This window comes from Onychomys torridus, chromosome 3 (assembly GCF_903995425.1).
Source record: "Onychomys torridus chromosome 3, mOncTor1.1, whole genome shotgun sequence".
NCBI lineage: Eukaryota > Metazoa > Chordata > Mammalia > Rodentia > Cricetidae > Onychomys > Onychomys torridus.
In genome coordinates this window covers 114389784-114410070 of record NC_050445.1, presented here as the reverse complement: position 1 = coordinate 114410070, position 20287 = coordinate 114389784, and the positions used below count along the sequence as shown (strand labels likewise).

The 20287-nt window shown below is 50.8% G+C and overlaps 2 protein-coding genes across 5 annotated transcripts; one reads left to right on the top strand and one right to left on the bottom strand.

The window, feature by feature from the left end:
- The first annotated feature begins 25 nt into the window (after positions 1–25).
- On the top strand, positions 26–15378 carry Smyd5 (SMYD family member 5). The gene is made up of 13 exons (XM_036181381.1): positions 26–147; positions 6992–7100; positions 7650–7789; positions 8190–8311; positions 8640–8709; positions 9204–9308; positions 10287–10349; positions 10467–10537; positions 10825–10931; positions 11316–11372; positions 13230–13324; positions 13908–13978; positions 14060–15378. The coding sequence occupies exons 1-13, from the start codon at positions 52–54 to the stop codon at positions 14205–14207; spliced, it is 1254 nt and encodes a 417-aa protein (XP_036037274.1). The 5' UTR covers positions 26–51; the 3' UTR covers positions 14208–15378.
- Positions 15379–15770: 392 nt separating this feature from the next.
- On the bottom strand, positions 15771–19992 carry Pradc1 (protease associated domain containing 1). Of its 4 annotated transcripts, none has more exons than XM_036181382.1 (5): positions 19720–19982; positions 17449–17549; positions 16896–17005; positions 16485–16715; positions 15771–16275 (listed from the first exon to the last, which is right to left on the bottom strand). In XM_036181382.1, the coding sequence occupies exons 1-5, from the start codon at positions 19784–19786 to the stop codon at positions 16155–16157; spliced, it is 630 nt and encodes a 209-aa protein (XP_036037275.1). In that variant the 5' UTR covers positions 19787–19982; the 3' UTR covers positions 15771–16154. The 4 variants fall into 4 exon arrangements, with proteins under 4 accessions (XP_036037275.1, XP_036037278.1, XP_036037277.1 ...); XM_036181385.1 differs by having other exon boundaries at positions 16485–16652; positions 19720–19975; XM_036181384.1 differs by having other exon boundaries at positions 16210–16396; positions 19720–19992.
- Positions 19993–20287: the final 295 nt, after the last annotated feature.

Sequence of the window (20287 nt, the reverse complement as noted above, 5' to 3'; positions counted from 1 at the left end):
CGGGGCTTCCCGGGGCGGGGTCAAGGGTCAGAAGGCGGAGGCGTGCCCAAGATGGCGGCCTCCATGTGCGACGTGTTCTCTTTCTGCGTGGGCGTGGCGGGCGGTGCCCGGGGCGCCGTGGAAGTCCGTTTTGTGAGCAGTGCCAAGGTGAGGCCAGGCCGGTTGCCGCCGGGAGAGTCGCCCCGGGGACCCGTGCCCACAGCCTGGAGTCCGGCCCGCACGGCGCCGGCCTGGCCCCTGCTCGGGCCCGGGGCGCAGGGTCTGTTCTCGCTCCCAGGCTCGTGGCGTTCGCGTGGGGGAAGCTCAGCCTCGGAGCCTGCGTGCGCACCCCTGGCCGCGGAACAGGGCCTGCTGGCAGGTGGCGGTGCTGCGGCTATCGTGGGTGGAGTTGAGGCTCTGGGAGGTCCTGGGGTTGGGGCAGTCTCCTGGACCAGGTTCCGGGGTTCTTTGGCTAGCTTTGGGGCTTAGCTGCTGGTCAGGAGGCAGTGGGTGGGGAGTGCTTAGCCGAGGAAACTGAGGTACAAAGCAGCCTGGCACCCCAGCGACCCTTCTGAGTGAGGTATGGGTGGAGACTTGGAGAGCTGGGAACTTGGACCAGAACCCACACACCGAGTGCTTATCTGAAGGGTTTTAAACAAGAAAATGACGTGATTTCGAGATTTGTATTATCATGAGATTTTTGGGTTTTTTTTTTTTTTTTTTTGAGACATGGTCTTACTATGTAGCTCTGGCCGTCCTGGAACTCAATGTGTAGACCATGCTGACCTTTGCCTCTCCAGTGCTGGGAGTAAAGGTGTGCGCCACTACGCCCAGCACTGTTATCGTGTTTTATTAGTTCCTTGTAAAATAGAAAATGCACATAAATAAAGGTAAAGATCACTCCGTATTGTACTTGTGCACATACATGTATATTAAAGTTACATCTTTAAAAGCTACCTCTTTGGTCTGAAATGAGGTCCGTATGTACTCATCCTGGCTTTCCTGCTGTCTTCCTGCTATCACCTCCCAAGTGCTCGGTTACTACTTGGTAGTGGTTGAAACACCCCTCCCCTCCTCTCTTTCTTTCAATACATCCTCTCAGTACATCTTCCCCTATCATCGAGCCCATTTCTACTTGGTTAAAGAGTGTTGACTGATAGTGTTTCAGGGGAGAGCCACACTTCACTCAACCAAATCCTTATTTATATATAGCTCCTTTATGTCATATCTTATTTATCACTCCTGAGAGCAAAGGTCTCGCTCTTGGGTTTCAGTGTAGAGAGACTTTTGTCCTCTACAGCACTATTTTTCCCTCTTTTTCTTTGCCAGTTGACATATGCAAATAGCATTGTTTTATCTTTATTTGCATTCCTAAGTGTAAAAGTCAAGTTGAAAATAATAATAATGTGCATATCCTTGGTCCCTAGCTCTGTAGTCATCTGCTGCCAGCCTCTCCATATCTGTCCAGGCTCCCATCCCAGTTTTTTTTTCCCCTGTCTTTCTGTTCCATAGGCATTAGGAGCACTCCTCTCCTTGGGTGGGAAGTCAGCTTCCTTATGTCCTTTGTGTCCTTGGCTGTTCACATCCCCATTACCACCCAGAGCTTCTAGTGCTCCTGGGGGCCCACAGTTTGAGGTGTCTGCAGTCCAGCAGTAGTCACTTTTCATCGCTCCTACCTCCCCGTCTTGCTCTTCCCCTGTCTTCACTCCTTCTCATTTTTACTTCTGCCAATCTCCATGCCCAGTTCTGTCCCAGCCTTCTCTCGGGACCCCAGCTGGTGACTGGCCTGGTGGCCCTGGCCTGTATGCCAGCACTCAGAAGACTGAGGCAGGAGGATTGTTGTGAGTTGCAGGCTAGCCTGAGGTACAGAGTAAAACCCTGTCTCAAAAACAAACAAAAAAACTCCAGCTGGTCACATTCCTCTGCCTACCCCTAACCTTCCACTGGGGAGAATCGCCTTCCGGTGTGGACTTAAGAGCCTATCATGGGCTTCTGGCAGCTGGAGTCATCTGTTGTGATTGATTTGTAATTTTTTTCCCTTTGTGCCCTCTTCCTCAGGTGACCACATAACACTCAAGCCTGACTCAGGGTAGAATGAGAATTACTTATTCTTTGACGGTTTTAGAGAACTGTCTCCTGAAGCATGAAGTATTGGGGGACAAGTGTGGGCATAGTTTTTAGTCACTTTGTACTGCATCTGTGGATATTAGTAGGAATGATGTCTAGATCTCTATGAATTGTTATGCCAGAGACAAATCAGTGGGGACAGAAACCTAACTCGAGGTCCAGGAGGTGCCAGTTGGAATGTTACACTGCTGTACACTAGCTAGGTACCAGCATAGCTCGTTAATTTGGGATTACTTCCTTTTGAATTTTTGTTTGTTCGTTTTTTGAGACAGGGTTTCTCTGTAGCTTTGGAGCCTGTCCTGGACTAGCTCTGTAGACCAGGCTGGCCTCGAACTCACAGAGATCCACCTGCCTCTGCCTCCTGAGTGCTGGGATTGCAGGTGTGCACCCACCACCCAGCTTCCTTTTGAATTATTTTGATTATTGTATTTTTCTTAAAAAAATCACTTATGGAAGATTTTATTTATTTATTTTTTAAAGATTTATTCATTTTATGTGTATGAGTGCTCTATTGACTTTATTGCCAGAAGAGGGCATCAGATCTCATTACAGATGGTTGTGAGCCACCATGTGGTGGCTGGGAATTGAACTCAGGACCTCTGGAAGAGCAGCCAGTGCTCTGAACCACTGAACCATCTCTCCAGCCCCCAGATTTTATTTTTTTAATGGAATCTCACTCATGCACTTTAAAGTATTTTATTATTACTTGTGTGTATGGTATGCGTGTCTATCTAGACATGGATGCATGTGTGTGCCACATGAAGTAGCGGTCAGAAGACAACTTTAGTAGGAAATCAGCTCCTCAGGATTGGTGGATGCAGCAAGCACTTTCACCCCCTGAACCAGCTGGCTGCCCTAGTGAATCATAAGGGCTTAAATACACAGTCTGGTCTCAGAGTTTGGATAGTCCTCTCTGTCTGTCCTCCTCCCTCCCCTCCTCCCGTCCTCCCTCTCTTGTTCTCTTCTTCCTTCTGATGTGGTCTTTCTGTGGAGCTCTGTGGAACCCATTATGTCAGTGGTTCCCAACCTGTGAGTCACAGTCCCTTTGGAGTCCAATGACCCTTTCACAGGGGTCACCCAAGACCATCAGAAAACATAGATTCAATTATGATTCATAACAGTAGCAAAATTACAGTTATGAAGTAGCAATGAAAATAATTTTATGGTTGGGGTTGCCACGCATGAGGAAGGCTGAGCACCACATTGTGTAGTTCAGGTTAGCCTTGAACTTCAGGTAGTCAGCCCTCTTGCATCAGCCTCCTAGATTCTGAGACAGCAGGTGTGAGCCACAGTGCCCAACCTTGCATGCTGCTGCTGCTGCTGCTTTTTTTTTTGGTTTTTCGAGACAGGGTTTCTCTAGCCTTGGAGCCTGTCCTGGACTAGCTCTGTAGGCCAGGCTGGCCTCGAACTCACAGAGATCCACCTGCCTCTGCCTCCCGAGTGCTGGGATTACAGGCGTGCACCACCACCGCCCGGCCCCTTGCATGCTTCTTGATGTTCTGCATTGGAGCTGTTTTTTCTTGAAATACTTTTGTATGTTTGAGGAATGAGTAACATTAGAAAGAAACAACTCTTGATTCTTTCTTTGCTTTTTATTTTTTTGCTGTTGTTTTTCTTAATTTATTTTATGTGCATTGCTGTGAAGATGTCAGGTCCCCTGGAAGTGGAGTTACAAACAGTTGTGAGCTGCCATGTGGGTGCTGGGAATTGAACCAGGGACCTCTGGAAGAGCAGCCAGTGCTCTTAACCACTGTGCCATCTCTTCAGCCCTGTTGTTTTTTGAGTGGCCTTGAACTCCTGATTCCCCTTCCTCCTAAATGCTGGGGTTACAAACACCAGCCACCATTCCTCTAGCTCTGCTTTGCTTTAGTGACTAAATATTTTCTGCATTTGGTCTTCCAGGACTTAAAGGAGAGGGAGATCTATAGTTATCTTTTTTTTTTTTCCCCTTAAACAGGATTTTCCTTTTAGTCTTGGCTATCCTGGAACTCTGTAGACCAGTATGGCCTTGGTCTCTGCCTCAGAGATCTGCCTGCTTCTGTATTCCAGAGGATGAAACAATTTTGAAGCTGTCCTGTGTGTGTGTGTGTGTGTGTGTGTGTGTGTGTGTGTGTGAGAGAGAGAGAGAGAGAGAGAGAGAGAGAGAGGGGGAATAGTTGAAGAGTTGTTTCCTTCACTTTTTATTCTGATGTGTGCCAGCTAGGCTTCTTAACCTTTAGTACTGGGATTAAAGGCATGCCCATGCCGGGTGGTGGTGGCACACGCCTTTAATCCCAGCACTTGGGAGGCAGAACCAGGCAGATCTCTGTGAGTTCGAGGCCAGCCCAGGCTACAGATTGAGTTCTAGGAAAGGCACAAAGCTACACAGAGAAACCCTGTCTGAAAAAACAAAACCAAAAAAACCAAAACAAACAAAACAAAACAAAAACCAACCAACCAACCAAACAACAACAACAACAACAACAACAACAACAAAAAACGAAGGCATGCCCAGTACATCTGGTTAGTTACCCAGTTTCAAGAATTGTCAGAGGTCACCTGAGGCTGAGTTTTCATTTTGCTTGATTGATCACAGGGGCCACAAAGTGTAAAGTTAGGGCTTCTAGAAAGGCAGTCAAGGGGGAGTCCTGGGCTTTGCCTCTCACTTTATTCCACTTTCCTTGTTCTATAATTAGCTTCTAGAGCTGGGCAGTAGTGCATACCTGTTATCCCTGCCTAGTTCAGGGTTAGCCTGGGCTATGTAGGGAGACACTGTCAAAAAGAATGAGAAAGAAGTTCTCTGGGTTATGTGGAGGTTGGGATTGCTGTGAGTGTGGCAGAGACCCATCTGCACCCAGTACCAGTGCTGAAGGGAAACAGGAAGCTGCTGTGGTGAGCACAGTGACGGCATTTTCTCTGGCACTTTGTGATAGCAGCTCCTTGTTGGCAGGGACACCATCACTTGCAGTGTCAGCAGAACCATGGAGTGCCTGGGCTCTGCGTTCTCCTGACTTCTTCAGCTTGTTCAGAAGAGAGCAGTGGAGCCAGATGTGGTGGCTGATACCTGTGACTCTAGTGTTCCAGAGGACAGAGCAAGTTTGAAGCCAGTGTCTGTCGGTCTCTGTCTCTCTGTGTGAAAAGAGAGACTGAGACTAGTTGAAGGGCTGTCTCCTCTCCTCTCCTCTCTCTTCATCCTGGTTCTAAGATGTACCAGGCTAGGCTTTGGTTTGGTTTGGTTTTTCGGCTTTTTGAGACAGGGTTTCTCTGTATAGTCCTGGCTGTACTGGAACACACTATGTAGACCCTAGGCTGGCCTTGAACTCAGAAAGAAATCTGCCTGCTTCTGCCTCTGTAGTGCTAGGATTAAAGGCAGGTGCCACCATTGCCTGGCTTAGAATAGACTTCTTAACCTTTAGCATTCATAGGAATTGCCAAATTCCTGTTAAGATGTAGATTTTGGGCCTGTGAGATGGCTCAGGTGGGAAAAGTGCTTGTCATACAAGTCTGACAACTTGAGTTCATTCCCCAGACACCATAGAGAAAGGAGATGTCACCTGACTGTCACACAGCATCTGCACTCATACATGCACATCACATATGTGAGTGCGTGTGCGCGCGCATGCACGCACTCACATAAAAATAAAGATGCAGATTCTGATTTAGCAGGTCTGGGCAGGGCCTGAGAGTTTGCCTTTTCAACACGGTAGTGACAAGGTAGAGTTCATGAGGGTGCTCACTTGCACTGTATCACCACATCTCAGAAACTGCCTGGCAGAATTGCTGGAGTACCCATTTCTCCAGTGGGAAGCAGTTGACTAGGAGGTTCCCAGGAGATGTTGGGAGCTGGTTCTAGAACTAGTTCAGTGCTTTGTGCATCCCCTGAACATTGTTCAAGGAAGAGGTCAGTTCTTCCCCAGACTAGGCTGCTTTCTGCTGGGATATAGGATTTCTCTGTAACCCTGAGCAGTAGCACAGGTTGGTGGGGAATTGAAGACGGCGCCATCCTGATAGCCACTGCTGATATGGGAGGCCCCAGCCTGCTAGGAACCTTGGTCTTGCCCCCAGCCATTCTGAACTGTCTATTTCCAGGTCTTCAGGTGGCTGCTGAGGTGGTTCCCTTCTTGGCCAGGTACTTCTGTCCTGTGGACTGAGAGAGGTGCAGCTCAAGTAGGTCAGTCAGCTTCTAGAGCAGACATTTCAGGAGGCTGATGACCTCTCTCACCAGAGGCACAGCTGGTCTTGAGAGCTCTTGGAGCTGTGTCTTTGTTTAAAGTTATTTTTATTCATGTATTTGCATAAGTGTATCCTAATGTGCTTAGTGTCGGTGGAGGCCTTGGATGTAAGCTGCCTGATGTGAATGCTGGGAACCAAACTTGGGTCTTGTGGAAGAGCAGTAAACCTTGTCTGTTTTTCTTTGTTTTTCTTTGTGTGTGTATGCATCTATATGTAGGTGTGCATGCCTAGGTGCACAGAGAGTAGAAGAAAGCATTGGGTGTCCTTTTCCATTACATTCCACACTCCCCTGATGTAGGATCTCTTCCTGAATCTGGGGCTCTTGTCTCGGCTTGGCTAATAACCCATAGACCCCAGTGATCTTCTCATCTCTGCCTTCTTTGGAGCTGGGGTTGCAGGCATTTGTAGAGACACCTGGATTACTTATGTGTACCGGGATCCAAACTCTGGTGTCATGATTATGGAACAAGTGCACTTAACTAATTGACCCATCATTCAAGCTTGCTTTTTTTTTTTTTTTTTTTTTTTTTTTAACAAAACAACAAGGTCTTATGTAGCCCAGGCTAGCCTTGAATTCCTGATCCCTCTGTTTCCATGTGCTAGGATTATAGGTGTGTGTCACTGGGGCAGGTTTGGAGCTATGTCTTACCCTGTCTGTTCTCTGCCCTGTTAGGGAAAGGGACTGTTTGCCACACAGCTGATCCGGAAGGGAGAGACCATCTTCATTGAAAGGCCCCTGGTGGCTTCACAGTTTCTCTGGAATGCACTTTATCGGTACCGGGGTGAGCACATCTTGCCTGCTTCAGGTGGTGGCTGGGCCCATCCATTTTGTGCATGGAAGAGAGCATCACACATCTTCTGTCTAACCCCCTGGGTGCTGGGAGGAAATGCTGTCTTCCCCTGGAGAACAGGACCTGAGAGTCACATCTCTGCCTACCTCTATGTTTGGGGCTGTGTACCTGCAATGGACTATGCCTCCAAAATGCTGCTTGGGGAGGACACTCTCTTAGACAGAACTTGGAGTCTGCTCCCATTATGTAAGTGTCTGGACCTCATGCTGAAGGGCTCTCTACCAAATTAGATGTCCCTACTAAAAGGTGGTGCATAACCCATGCTCCATGAAGACGGTACTAGGGGTCAGAGCAAGTATGATCCTTGGCTTTGCCAGCCATAGGCCTTTTCATATTTTTCTTAAGCTAGAGACAAACTGGAGGGAGCAGCAGTCTGAGGTAGGGATCCCCATGTACCGAGTCTGATGGAAAAGCAGTAGGATCAGGAGGAGCTAGAGGGCTCTTGAAAGAGGGCACTTACTGTGTCTGGCTTCCCTGCAGCCTGTGACCACTGTCTTCGGGCACTGGAGAAGGCAGAGGAGAATGCCCAGAGGCTGACTGGGAAACCAGGCCAGGTTCTACCACACCCAGAGCTGTGCACTGTGCGCAAGGACCTCCAGCAGCACTGTCCCCACTGCCAGGTAAGCACCTCGGGGTGCACAGGAAAGGGAGCAGGCCAAGGAGGCTTTAGTTACGCCTTCACTGGGAAGACAAAGTCTCAACAGACTTGGTCTGTTCCTCAAGGCTCACAGTCTAGTGTGTGACAGTGAAAGGACCCAGTAATTGTTCAGCCTCTTTGCTGCCAGTGTGGCCCGTCCAGAAAATCGGTGTCGTGGGACATACCTTTTTCTTGGGAGTCTGAGAAGAGCTGAAAGCTCTCTTCCTTCATGTAGTATAACAAGCTAAGGTTAGGTGCATGCCCCTAGAACACCCTATACTATCCTCTCTGAGCTCTTATTCTGGGCCTATTGTAGAAAGAATGCAGTTGAATTGAGGTGAGTACCCCAGGTCCTGGGGGCTAACCTCCACCCCACCTAACAGGTGATGTACTGCAGTGCAGAATGTCGGCTGGCAGCTGCAGAGCAATACCACCGAATCCTGTGCCCAGGCGCATCCCAGGATGACCCCCGGCACCCCCTCAATAAGCTTCAGGAGGCGTGGAGGTAGGTCTCTTCTCTGTTCCCTCCCCTCCATTCCTGCCTCAGCTCAGCAGCTGTTGTGCTTTTGTGAGTTACATCCCCAAGATGTGTTTTCCATTGTTAGGCTCAAACAGAAGTCACAGTTTTCAGCACCCTGCCTTTAATCTGAGCAGCCAGTCCTACCATCTTCAGCCCTTTTCAGACTCTCCAAGAGAGTCCATTAAGCCCTAAGGGACACAAAGTTGTCTTGAGTCCAGCCTTTGATAACTGATGTCTCTGTGGCTGTCAGAACGGGCTTCCTAGGCTCTGCTCCTAGGGAGGGATTTTTAGGCGTACACTTCTCTTTCCCCAGGAGTGTTCACTATCCTCCAGAGACTGCAAGTATAATGCTGATGGCTCGGATGGTGGCCACGGTGAAGCAGGTAAGCCAGAGAAGCAGACCCCCAACCAGCCCTGGGTCTTAGTCACCTGACCTTGCTTGGATGCTTTGCTCCTGGGTTTTCCCGAAGGATAGCTGCTTGCTATGTAGAACCTGCAGCACATGCTAACCAGCAGTTAGGCATAGGCACTGGTTTTACCTATCTTCGTTTTTCTATGAGATGTCTGCCTATGCAGCAGCAGTTGCTGAATTTGACTGACAGGCATCACTGTTCCAGGACAGCGTCTCTTACATGAAGTGAGAGACACCATGCTGACCACTTCTGTCTATATTGTCCTTCCTCGGTGGCCTTATTTTTCCAAAGTATTTTGAGTTGGCAAGCCCGGCTCCAGCTAGGAAATGGCTGTGTGGGCAGAGTGAGGAGGGTCCCTGGGCAGAAGCTTTTGGATGGTGGTCATTCCCTGACGAAGGTACGTGAGAAACATAAGCCTTGTGTTCCACACGGGCACATGGCCCTTACGTGCCTTTGCCCTGCAGGCCAAGGACAAGGACCACTGGGTCAGGCTTTTCTCCCAGTTCTGCAGCAAAACGGCCAATGAGGAAGAGGAAATTGTTCACAAACTCCTGGGGGACAAATTCAAGGTTGGTTTTCTCTCATGGCCTTCTCTCCCTACCCCTCAAGTAGCCTGGCGGGGGGACTGTGGCTACCTTCGAGGGACTAACTCCACATTTGGTCTCTTTTCAGCTACAATGGGGGTTAAAACCTGGTCCTAAAAATCCCTTCAAAGAATACACATTCCTGACACCATTTACCTTTGTGACCTAATACAGACCTAAAACTGGAAGTAGGAAGAGGGGTTGCATGACCTACCCGAGAGTACTTGTTTTGCCGTGTGGAAGGCCGCATCGGCATATCAGGTTTTCTGGAGAGTAGAGGGCTGGAGGTCCACAGGTCAGGGAGAGCTGTGAGATTGGTGTGGTGACAGTAAGACAGGACAGAAGGACGGACCTCAGCCTTCCTTTGGAGCTGCCAAAGTGAGCAGGCTGCCAGAGGGTAGAGACTGTCCAAGGGGGCAGACAGAGGTTGGGAATGCAGCTGTGGGAAAGATGGATCTCAGAGCATTGCTATGCTGGACCTAGAAAAAAGTAGAGCTGGACCATGGTGGTGCATGCTTTTAATCCCAGCAGAGGCAGGCAGATCTTTGTGAGTTCGAGACCAGCCTGGTCTACAGAGTGACTTCCAGGACAGCCAGGGCTGTTATACAGAGAAACCCTGTCTCAAACAAGCAAGCAAGTAAGCAAACAAAGAATAAAGAAGAAAGCCTAGCTGGTCAGAGGCCAGGCAAGTCTCAGGGAAGCTCCAAGGGAGGATGAGGATGGGTGTTCTGAGCTGTGCTGCCTCAGCCTTGCTGGAACAAGTACTGACAACAGGAAGAAACTTGGGGCTCACACCCTCACTTGGAGCCCCCAGACAGCTGGAAATAAATACTGCCTCTATCCCCAGAGAAAGCTCAGGTCACACAGCTGTCTCCTTTTCCTCTTTCATCTGATTTTCTCACCTACATGGTACTGAGGGGAAATCTCCAGGGCTGCAAGTGTCCCTCTGTTTCCCCGAACCAGGGCCAGCTGGAACTTCTGCGTAGGCTCTTCACAGAGGCCCTTTATGAGGAGACCCTCAGCCAGGTAAGTGTGGGAGGGTGGGACCTGAAGCCTTTCTTCAGTGCTCCAGGCCTGGAGTTGAAGTGAGGCCAGACCTGGATTAGGAAGAGCAGCCCAAGGCTCACATCTCTCTCCCTACAGTGGTTCACGCCAGATGGATTCCGGTCTCTCTTTGCCCTTGTTGGGACCAATGGTCAAGGGATTGGAACCAGGTTAGGAGAGAATGTTCTAGACCTATTAGGTAATCCCTCGGGGTTCAGATGGGAGATTAATGTAGGAAGGTAGCCACAGATTCTTTCAAGATGGATTGGGTGCTGCACTGACCTGGATGGGAGGAATGAGGCAGGGGAATCTGCTGCTCTTTTGGAAAGATAGGGTCCTTACTCTAGAAAAAGAACAAGGCAGGGTGGGAGACTCTTCTGCCTGGGCTTAACATGCTTGGACATGAAGAGTCCTATGACCTGGGCTGTTTCCAACCATGGGCTGCTGGGACTTCCAGCTCCCTCAGCCAGTGGGTACATGCCTGTGATGCGCTGGAGCTGAAGCCTCAGGACCGGGAAAAGCTGGACACCTTCATTGACCAGTTGTACAAGGACATTGAGGCAGGTTAGTGAGATGGGCTGTGGCTTCCCCATCCTTAGAGCTTTCCTAGTCAGGTAGTGGACACAGTTCTTGCCAGGGAGCTCTGAGCTCATGGTAGGGAAAGGAACCCCTCCCTATGTGCCTGTGGGAAGCTTCAGATCTAGCCACAGGACATGCAGGTGAGTGGTCCTGAGACCACCCAGAGGCTCCATGCTGGGAGGGGGGAGAGTGCCAGATAACTAGGTAGTGCTTCAGACAGAAGAGCAGGCCTGTCTCAGAGAAGCAGGTTTAGGTAAAATGTGAGTGCCTGGGTGTCTGTTTTGGAGGGTGGCAGGACAGCAGAGCTGGTGTCTGTTTCTGTGAGTGTGGCTTTCTTTCCACTGGCATCTTCACATTATTGTCTTACAGCAACCGGCGAGTTCCTTAACTGCGAAGGGTCTGGCCTCTTTGTGCTTCAAAGCTGCTGTGAGTCTCGGCACTGGGGAGGAATGGGCCCACATGTTCCTGTCCCTGCCAGTCATCTTTCCCAGTTTACCCTTTTGGGGCTGACCAGGCCAAGTCTAGAAGTGGGTTAGGTCTGTGTTTTTTTGGAAATTCTCTTGGAAATTACTGCTCTTATCAGTTTCTTTTCCTTCCTTCCTTCCTTCTTTCCTTCCTTCCTTCCTTCCTTCCTTCCTTCCTCCCTTCCTCCATCCCTCCCTCCCTCCCTCCCTTCCTTTCTCTCTTCCTCTCTCTCTCTCATTCATTCATTCATTCATTCATTCATTGTTTTTGCTTGTTTGTGATGTTACTGGGAGCCAAGCAACCCAAGGCTCATTCATCTCCAGCCTTCTGATTGTGTTTGAACAGATACTTACAGTGGCCACCTAAGGGGGTGCACAGAGCCCTGCAGCTTGCAAAGGGAAGCATGGGCATTGTACCACCACTGCCCTATGGGATGTGGTCAGAAAGCACTAGTAAAGCCTGAGGCCTATAGGATCTTGGGAGGAGACCTCACGCTGGAAGAGTCTCCTTGGTACCTGGGAAGGCCAAGGCCACCTCTAACAAAGGCCTTCCCCAGATCCCAGCCTCCCACCTCCTGCTTTCCTCACTACTAAATAACCTCTCTTCCCAGGCTGGGTGGTCAGGGGTTCTAAGTCAGCAGACAGAAGTAAATGATCTGTTGTAGATGTCCTCAGAGCCCCATGCCTCCCTTGGTGAGACAATGGGATACATCTGAGAACATGGTCAGTCTCGTGGGATGGGGGTGGAGCCAGCAGTGATACAAAGCACATCATATCAACACTGTGGTCTTCAGGAAGAGGCACTGGGTCAGAGGACAGTGTTCAAGCACAAAGTAAGTGACCTAGGCCTTTTTAAGAGTTTTGAGACAGGGTTTCCTGTAGCCTAGGTTGACCTTGAACTTGCTATACAGACAAGGATGATCTTGAACTCCTGATCCTGGCTCCACCTCCTAAGTACTGAGACTGTAGGCATGCCATGGCCAGCCTTTTTTTTTTTTATTGAGACAGGGTCTCTGGAGTTCTGACTAGACTGGAACTCATTGTGTAGTCCTGTTGGGCTTCATGCTCACAGCAAATCCTACTATCTAGCTCATGGGGGTGGAGATTACAGGTGTGAGCCACTTGGCTTGAGAATATTAGTTCAGTTTTACTTATTTCTTTTTTAGATAAGGTCTCACTGTGTAGCCCTAGCTGGCCTGGAACTTGGTATTGTAGATCCGCTTGCACTGCCTCCCAAGTACTGGGATTAAAGGCAAGTGCCACCACACATTGCTTTCTTTTGTTTTTAACATTTATTTACACACACACAGCCTATGGTGAACAGATAGAGGTCAGTCAGGTCTGTCTTCCTACTAAGTGGTTTCTAGGGATCACACTGAGGATGTCAGGCTTGAGGCAAGCACCTTTACCGGCTGAGTCATCTCCCTGCCCCTAGAATTATATTTTTGTTTTGTTTTGTTTCCTTCTAAGATAGGGTTTCTCTGTGTAACCCTGTCTATCTTGGAATTAGCTCTGTAGACCAGGTTGGCCTCAAACTCAGAGACTCGCCTGCCTCTGCCTCTCAGGTGCTGGAATTAAAGGCATGAACCACCACTGCCCAGCTAGAATTACCATTTTTTAAAAACTGATTTTCATTGCTGGGCATAGCGATACACTTGTGAGTTAGAAGCAGGAGTATCACAAGTTCAAGGGTAGCTTGACCCGGATTCAAAACTAAGGGCTGGGGTGTAGACCAGTCATGGAATGCTTGCCTAGTAAGTGCAAGGTCTTGGGCTCTACACACACATACGTCACTCATTATCTGTCTTTTGTGATCCAGGCAACCACAGCTGTGTTCCCAATGCAGAGACCTCCTTCCCAGAAAACAACTTCCTTTTGCATGTTACCGCCTTGGAAGATATTAAGCCAGGCGAGGTGAGAGGACTTGGCAGCAGGGGTGGGCATAGGCCTTGCAGGTTCTCTCCAGGGAGCAGCAGTAACTAGCTGGAGCTCTTTGTTGGGCTGGCAGAAAGTCACCACAGGCCCCAGGGCTTGAGTCTTTTTGTCCATGAGTGTGCTCTGATCCCTCCTAGTTCTTCAAACATCTTTAGAAAGTTTCAGGTTGAAGTAGAGCTATGTGCCCAGCTACCTTTTTGATTTCTTTGTGGCTTGAGCCACAGGGTGTAGTGTGGATGGAGAGTCCTGGTTGGTGGCCACAGCCTGGTGAAATTCCTCCTATACAAGTTATCACCCAGAGACTAACCTCTGACTCCATCTACAGACCTTGGCTACTGGCTAGTTTTCCTCAGGGTCTCAGGCCAACCTCCATCCCTGTCTGTCTCAGACCCAGATGGGAGTCTTGCCAGCTGGAGGCATGGGTATGGATCAGTGTTGAAGGGCATTGAAGACCTAAATGCTGGGCCAGGAACAGTGGCTGACAGTAGATAGGCAGCTGTTGGGGAAGCTCTTTCCTATCTGATGGAGGGCATAGGCAATCACACCCTCCTCTACCCCACAGGAAATCTGTATCAGCTACTTAGACTGCTGTCAGCGGGAGCGCAGCCGCCACAGCCGCCACAAGATCCTCAGGTGCCAGCTGGGGACACGGTCGGGCTCTGGGCTCTTTCATCCTAGCAACGCCTGACTTGTTGTCACTTCTGTACTTTGAAGGGAGAACTACTTGTTCATCTGTTCCTGTCCCAAATGCCTGGCAGAGGCTGATGACCCCAATGTGACCTCAGAAGAGGAGGAAGAGGAAGATGAGGAGGAAGGAGAGCCAGAAGATGCAGAGCTAGGGGATGAGATGACTGATGTGTGACCTTGCCTGGAAGAGGCTCTGCCCAAACCCTGCTGGAAAGGGGCCCATCCTCCACAAATGTGGTTGGAAGGAACATCCCCTCCCCCTTGCATCCATTGCCTGCTCTCTCCTTTCTGGCATTCTGTCGGAGGGTAGGAGAGAGGCTGGACCCACCCCCACCAGACCTCATGCCCTGAGCACTGCTGCTGAGCTGCATCGGCCCTGTGCCATCACCACGCCTTCTAGAACCGGTCTCCCCTGCCATGCCCCACTGTAGCTGTGAGACTGGAACAGGCTCCAGGCCTCATAATGTTCTTCCTCTGGGCCCCTTGGCCCATACTCACCCGTCCACCTGAGGCTTGACCCTTCTGGACTGGCTGTTAATTTGAGGGGGACAACAAAATTGCCAATCTGGAAGCAAACTGGTTTTCTTTGACAGAAAGAGGTGTTGTGATGCCTTACCTCTTCCTTACTGCTCACCTACCACAGCTGCAGCTGAAGTAAATAGCCTGCCACTTGCCAGCATGAGGCATGAACAAAGGTCTAGGCCTTCAGAACATACACTTCAGAAGACTCTGTGCCAGGGTGCTGGGCTGTTCCCATTGGACACTAAGGAGGTGGAGAGTAACCTACTCTCTAGACTCCAGATTGCTAGGCTTGTGCCTTGCCTCTTGGGGCTCGGGCAAGATGGCCAGCCCTGTAAGGTATAGAAGAGGCCTATCTTCATCAGGACTCTAGCTAGCAGTATGGCAGATGGTGCTCCTTCATTTAGGATGATCCACTTCCTGGGACCAGCTGAAATGTTCCAGCAAAGGGTCTGATCTCAGACATTCACCTTTAGGATATCCATAGAGGAACACTGAAGTCTTCCAGAAACCTGAAGGTGCTGGGCAGATGCTTAGAGATGAGCTATGACTTTGTTCCCTCCTCACCACAGATGACCATCTCATTCTTGGGGTGGGCATTGTGGAAATGACGGCTACCACTCCCCATTCTTTCCCCGAGAGGCCTGCACATAGTCCTGCTGGGCCTCCCAGGGAGGATTGGTACCTGGGCTACAAGCTCTGTGGAAGGTGGAGCCAGGTGCAGCGTGCCTGACTGCCTTCTACCTGTAGGGGCACACTTCTTCTCAACAGCCTGCAACCCTCTCCCTCTGGTCTACCCATTGGCCTCGATAAAATGTGAGTGGTGATAGGCCTCTGCAGCAGTGTTTTTGTGGAGAGGGCTGGGTGGAGCACTCTGGGCCTGCAGTAGTCAGGGTGCAAAGGGCACAAGTTAGACCCATGGGTGGCAGCAGAATGCTCCAGCTTTCTCAGTAGTGCTCATACTGTCAGCCCCACGGGCATGTAAACGTCCCTAAAGCCAGAGCCAGGGTCTCTGAGGTTTGGTTTCAATTGCTGACTCTAGGTAGAGAAGTGTCTTCCCAGAGGGCTGGACCACAACTAGCAGTCTATAATCCTAATGGGCCTTGAGAAGCCATGGCCTTGTGTGAGCCTCCCCCAAATGCAGCAGTATGATGTAGGACCAAATACGAGTCCCACCACACCCATGCATTCTTAGTTTAGGACACAGGTACAAACCTAATGAGCTTTATTTAGCTTTATTGCTAAAAAGTAGGGGATCCTTAGTCCCAGAATACCAGTTCTTTAAACCACTTCAGCAACAGCTACAAGGCTCATTGTGAGGAGGTCCTGGCTGCGGGAGGCTGCAACTGGTGGCGTATGACAGGTTGCAGATGACATGGCCACCTGCCTTCAGCACCTTTTGTTCCCAATTCTAGCCAGAAGCCTTGGATCTGCTTCTTGCCTCTTGCTGGAGAATGAGATGTCCTTGCAGGTCCCAGGGAAGGGAAAGCCAGTCTTGTGGCTCACTTGCCCTCAGAGTCTTATCTCCAAACTCCAAGTGGCAGAATCTTAGGTTTCCTCTTCCAAGTGAATCACGTGTAGCTGGCACCTGGGGTCAGCCTTTCTACCAGAAAGTCCAGGGAGGTTGCAGTAGCTCAAAGGTGGGGATACTGGTGACATTGACTGGGATAGAGATGATGGCCCACGGCAGCCCATGCTGTTCCAGAGACCGTCGGATCATGTAGCTGGGAGGGCATGAAGAGCAGTCACTTTCTCAGCACCCCAACATTGCCCTCTGCCCGTTACTCTGGGAGCTTCCAGAACCTGAGAACTTTGGCCCTCTGACTGGGATATTCAAGACAGGGCCTGTGAGAGGGGACTGGTGATTGCCTTTGAACCTACCAAGTCATGCCACCCAGTTTAGTGTGGACAGCCGGAAGCAAAGAGCCCTCACCCATCTCGGCCGAGCAGGAAGAGGGCAGGAATGTCAGCTGTGCGTTGAGTACTATCCTGGATCATCTCCACGTAGAAACTGTCATTGTCCACTGCGTTGTCCGAGATGATCACAGCTCGCCCGCCATGCTCCTGTACCACCCTGGTCTTGGAGAGGAAGGAGCAGCCCCTGGAAGAGGTAGTGTTGAGACCAAAAGAAAAGCAGGTGCTAGCTGCCCCTCCTTCATCCTCTCTGGAAGGATGAAAAGGACCATAGAGAACATGTATAGAGAGTCATCAGTACACAGCAGAAAGTAGACAAGAGATTTCTTAAAGACCTGAAAAGGAGGAATTTAAAGATCGACATTTCAAAGTATCATGAACTGTGATCAGAATTTGCCCTCCCCATGTGTCACGTCTGCCCACTCCTTACCCCCTTTCCACCAGAGCGATCTGGTCCTGGATGAAGAAGCCGTTGCTGAGTTCCTCACAGGCCTCTGGAGGTTCAGCAGGGACGAGGTGAATCTGCTCATACCGCGTGTGCTGAAAAATGTTTACACATTTGGACAAGTAAGAGTGTAAGAAAACGCGGCTTTGAGTGAGCTAACAATTCCTTCTTCCTGGTACCTCACAGGGAGTGAAGGAAGGAAATGGAGCGCCTTCCCTGCGGCTGAGCACTTGAGCGCTTTGGTTCTCACAAAGATCCATCTGATTACCCAACTTGGCCCTGCCTTTCTGAGAGGGGAGCTGGTTATAACCCAGGGACAGGGGGAAGTAGGCAGAATGACAGAGGAAGCTGGTGCCCTTGGTTTTTCAGGTAGTTTCCACCAATGAAGGCAGTCCCTCCCTGGCTGACAGTATGCGAGGGCACAGCTGGATTCTGCTTCCGGCACTGTTCCAGCGTAAAAGTGGGATGAGGGTCACCATGGTTCAGTGATAGCAAGAAGGCTGCTGAGGGCCAGAGATCTGAGCATCTTTGCACTTACAAATATACCACCGAAGTCCTTGGCAGGTGTGGCTGTGAAGATGTAGCGAATGTCCCCAGGACTCAGCACTTGGAAGTATAAGTAGTCATGGATGCGTAAGCCTAAAGGGAAGAGTGCAGATGAAAAGCCTCTTGGGAACAAGCTGGTTAGGGTTTAGATCACGGGGTTCCCTATGTCTTCGGCTGGGTGCGTATCAACTGATTGGATCCTCCGGGAGCATTATTTTTAAAACAGGCTCTCTCTCACTATGTAGCCCTGGCTTACCTCAAACTCACAGAGATCCACTTCTGCCTCCCCCCGAGTAGTGCTGAATTAAAGGTGTGCACTACCACGCCATTTTTAAATAGCCCTACATAGCCCAGGCTGGCTTTGAGCTAGTTTTGTTTCCTTGGTGAGCCTTGAGTCCTCCTTTCTGACTGCCTCCCAAACATGACTACAGGCATGCATTGCCACCCGCAGCTCGAGAGCTGGTTCCTGCACCGGACAGGACAGACTGGATACAGGAGATTTGTATTTGCCTGCTCCTCCTGCCACAGCAGGTGAGCCTCAAAAACCCAGAGCTCTTAGGTTAGCATCCACCACTGCTCTGAAGACCTAGTCTCAGAGTGGATAGGGAAAACCCCCAAGTTTCTAAACAGAACTTACAAGTTAGCTCAGGTCTCACTGACATCTCCTAATCCAGGCACTGTCATCTCTTGTCCTGACTGTTCAAACTTAACTGGTCTTGCTTCCATGTCTCCTTTTTCAGAAAGGGTCTTGCTATGTTACCCAGACTGGTTTTCAACATTTGGGGTCAAACAATCCTGCCTCAGGTTCCCCTCTGTCTTCATTCTTTAATTTTCATTTCATTTTATGTACATGTGTGCTTTGGCTGCATGGATATCCATGCAGCTTGTGTGTGCCTGGTGCCTGCAGCATCCAGAAAGAGGGTGTCAGCTCCTGGAACTGGAGGGACAAGCAGTTGTGAGTGGGTCCTCTAGAAGAACAGCTCGTACCCTAACTGCTGAGCCGTCTCTCAGCTCCCTCTCTCCATACCCTCCTTACAGTCCTTAAGGTCCTCCAGCCACCACTCACTCACTGCCAGAGCTTCAGTGTCTCCTTCACTGACTAAAGCGTACGCTGCTGCTCACTGTTGTGTAGAAGATCCTGCACGATCCTACTCCTGCTCCAATCTTGTTTTCCTCTTTCCCAGGTTCAAGCTGAACTCGCTTTTCAGTGTCTCCATCTTTTGGGGTCTTCTTAAAAGTTAACCTGTCATTTCTCAGAAAGATGGCGCCTTGCCCCTTCCTATATACCCATTCAAAATGTACTTTCCTCCAGCTGCTGCTTCCTCTGTAAGGATGATGTATGTATAATATTCTATGCCTGCTTCTTCCACTGGAGCAATGATTCTGTTTGTGGCTTTACTCAGTGATGAATCCCCAGTGCCTAGGGCACAGTGGCTACTCAGCAAAGGTTACTGAATGAACAAACACCTGCCCTGTCCTGAACAGGAGAACTGCCAGAACCACCAGGGTTTTAGGATAGAGAAACATTTCAGCATCGAAGTGTAATGTTTTTCTGGGATTTGAGTCCCTGGATTGCTTAAATCCAGAGAGATGAGTGAATGTTGATGGGTGGAAGCTGTTACCTCGGGTCTGTTAATCAATTCAACGACCAAGCTATCACTGTGTGTGCAGTGGCTACGACTAGCAGTGGTTATAGCTGTTCTGTCTATGGTCCGAATCGCAGCCACCCAGACAGAGCTCAGGGGGCTTGCAGCTTTTTGTCCTGTGTGTAGACATACTCCATCGGATGGATACACCCCCAAGGAAGCCTTCTGGATCAACACGAGGCAACCCTTTTCACAAGCACACTCCTGTCTGGCGTCTGGTGTGTTTATCTCTTCGGTTATATATTCATGTGTTCACTTAGCGCGTAGGTGTGCACATTTATGTGCGAGTTGTGTAAGTGAGTGTCTGTGCGTGTGAGCCCACGTGTATGTTCCTGCCTGCATGAACGCTCACGTTTCTCCATTCTAGATCTCTAGCTGTCACCCGGGTCGCCCTCAGTGGGAGGAGGGCTGGAGGATCTTGCTCCGACGTGGGGAGCCTCTGGCTGCGCCTACTCATGGCCCCGGGGACCAGCACCCACCCTCTGCAGCCGTCTGGTCGCAGAACCAGGTCGGCCCAAACTCGCGGGGTCCCCAAGGTGACCCGTGGCCCCCGGCCCGAGCAGCGCGCACGCTGGATGCCCACCCAGCCCGCCGCCCGCCCGCCCGTCGCCGCTCACCGTGGGCCGCGACGCACGCGGGCAGCCAGAGCACGAGACAGCACCAGCCCGCGGCGCCACGGCTCATCTCCAGGGCCCGTCCCGCCGCCGCCGTCCCGCCGCGCTCGCTAGCCGGACTTTAGCCTGACAGCTGCCCCGGCCTCCCCCCTTAGGCCCGCTCTCGGCGCCGGTTGGAGCGCGGAACCGAGGCCGGCGGCTGATTGGCTGCCATGCCTGTTCGTGTGGCCGTACTTTCCGCCTCTGCGCCCTAGGCTACTTCCTATTGGCCAGGAGAAGTGGAGCCGGGAGCTGATTTGCCAAAACTCTTAATAGCAACTGCAGTTCGCAGCCCCGCCCCCGCGCTCCTCTGTATAGGTGCGGCTCCCGACCCGAGGGTGGGCGGCTCGCGGGGACAGACGTGCGGGATGCTCGGATATCCTCCCTGCCTGAGGCTGGCTTCACGCTGGGGCCGCGCGCGTCCTCACCCTCCTCTGGCCGCAGGGCGGAGCCGCGGCCGACAGGAGGCGCTGCAGGGCCAGACGCCGCCCGGACAGGTTTCCCGCGCTCGGGGGCTGCGCACCTGTGACCC

Excerpts from the sequence above, each read along its gene's own strand:
- Smyd5 (XM_036181381.1), top strand. The coding sequence starts at position 52 with ATGGCGGCCTCCATGTGCGACGTGTTCTCTTTCTGCGTGGGCGTGGCG. Across the intron at positions 8,710-9,203 it reads TGGTGGCCACGGTGAAGCAG|GCCAAGGACAAGGACCACTG; the intron begins GTAAGCCAGAGA and ends TTTGCCCTGCAG. Across the intron at positions 11,373-13,229 it reads CTTTGTGCTTCAAAGCTGCT|GCAACCACAGCTGTGTTCCC; the intron begins GTGAGTCTCGGC and ends TTTGTGATCCAG.
- Pradc1 (XM_036181382.1), bottom strand. The coding sequence starts at position 19,786 with ATGAGCCGTGGCGCCGCGGGCTGGTGCTGTCTCGTGCTCTGGCTGCCC. Across the intron at positions 17,550-19,719 it reads CGCGTGCGTCGCGGCCCACG|GCTTACGCATCCATGACTAC; the intron begins GTGAGCGGCGAC and ends TCTTCCCTTTAG. Across the intron at positions 16,716-16,895 it reads ATCGCTCTGGTGGAAAGGGG|AGAGGATGAAGGAGGGGCAG; the intron begins GTAAGGAGTGGG and ends TCATCCTTCCAG.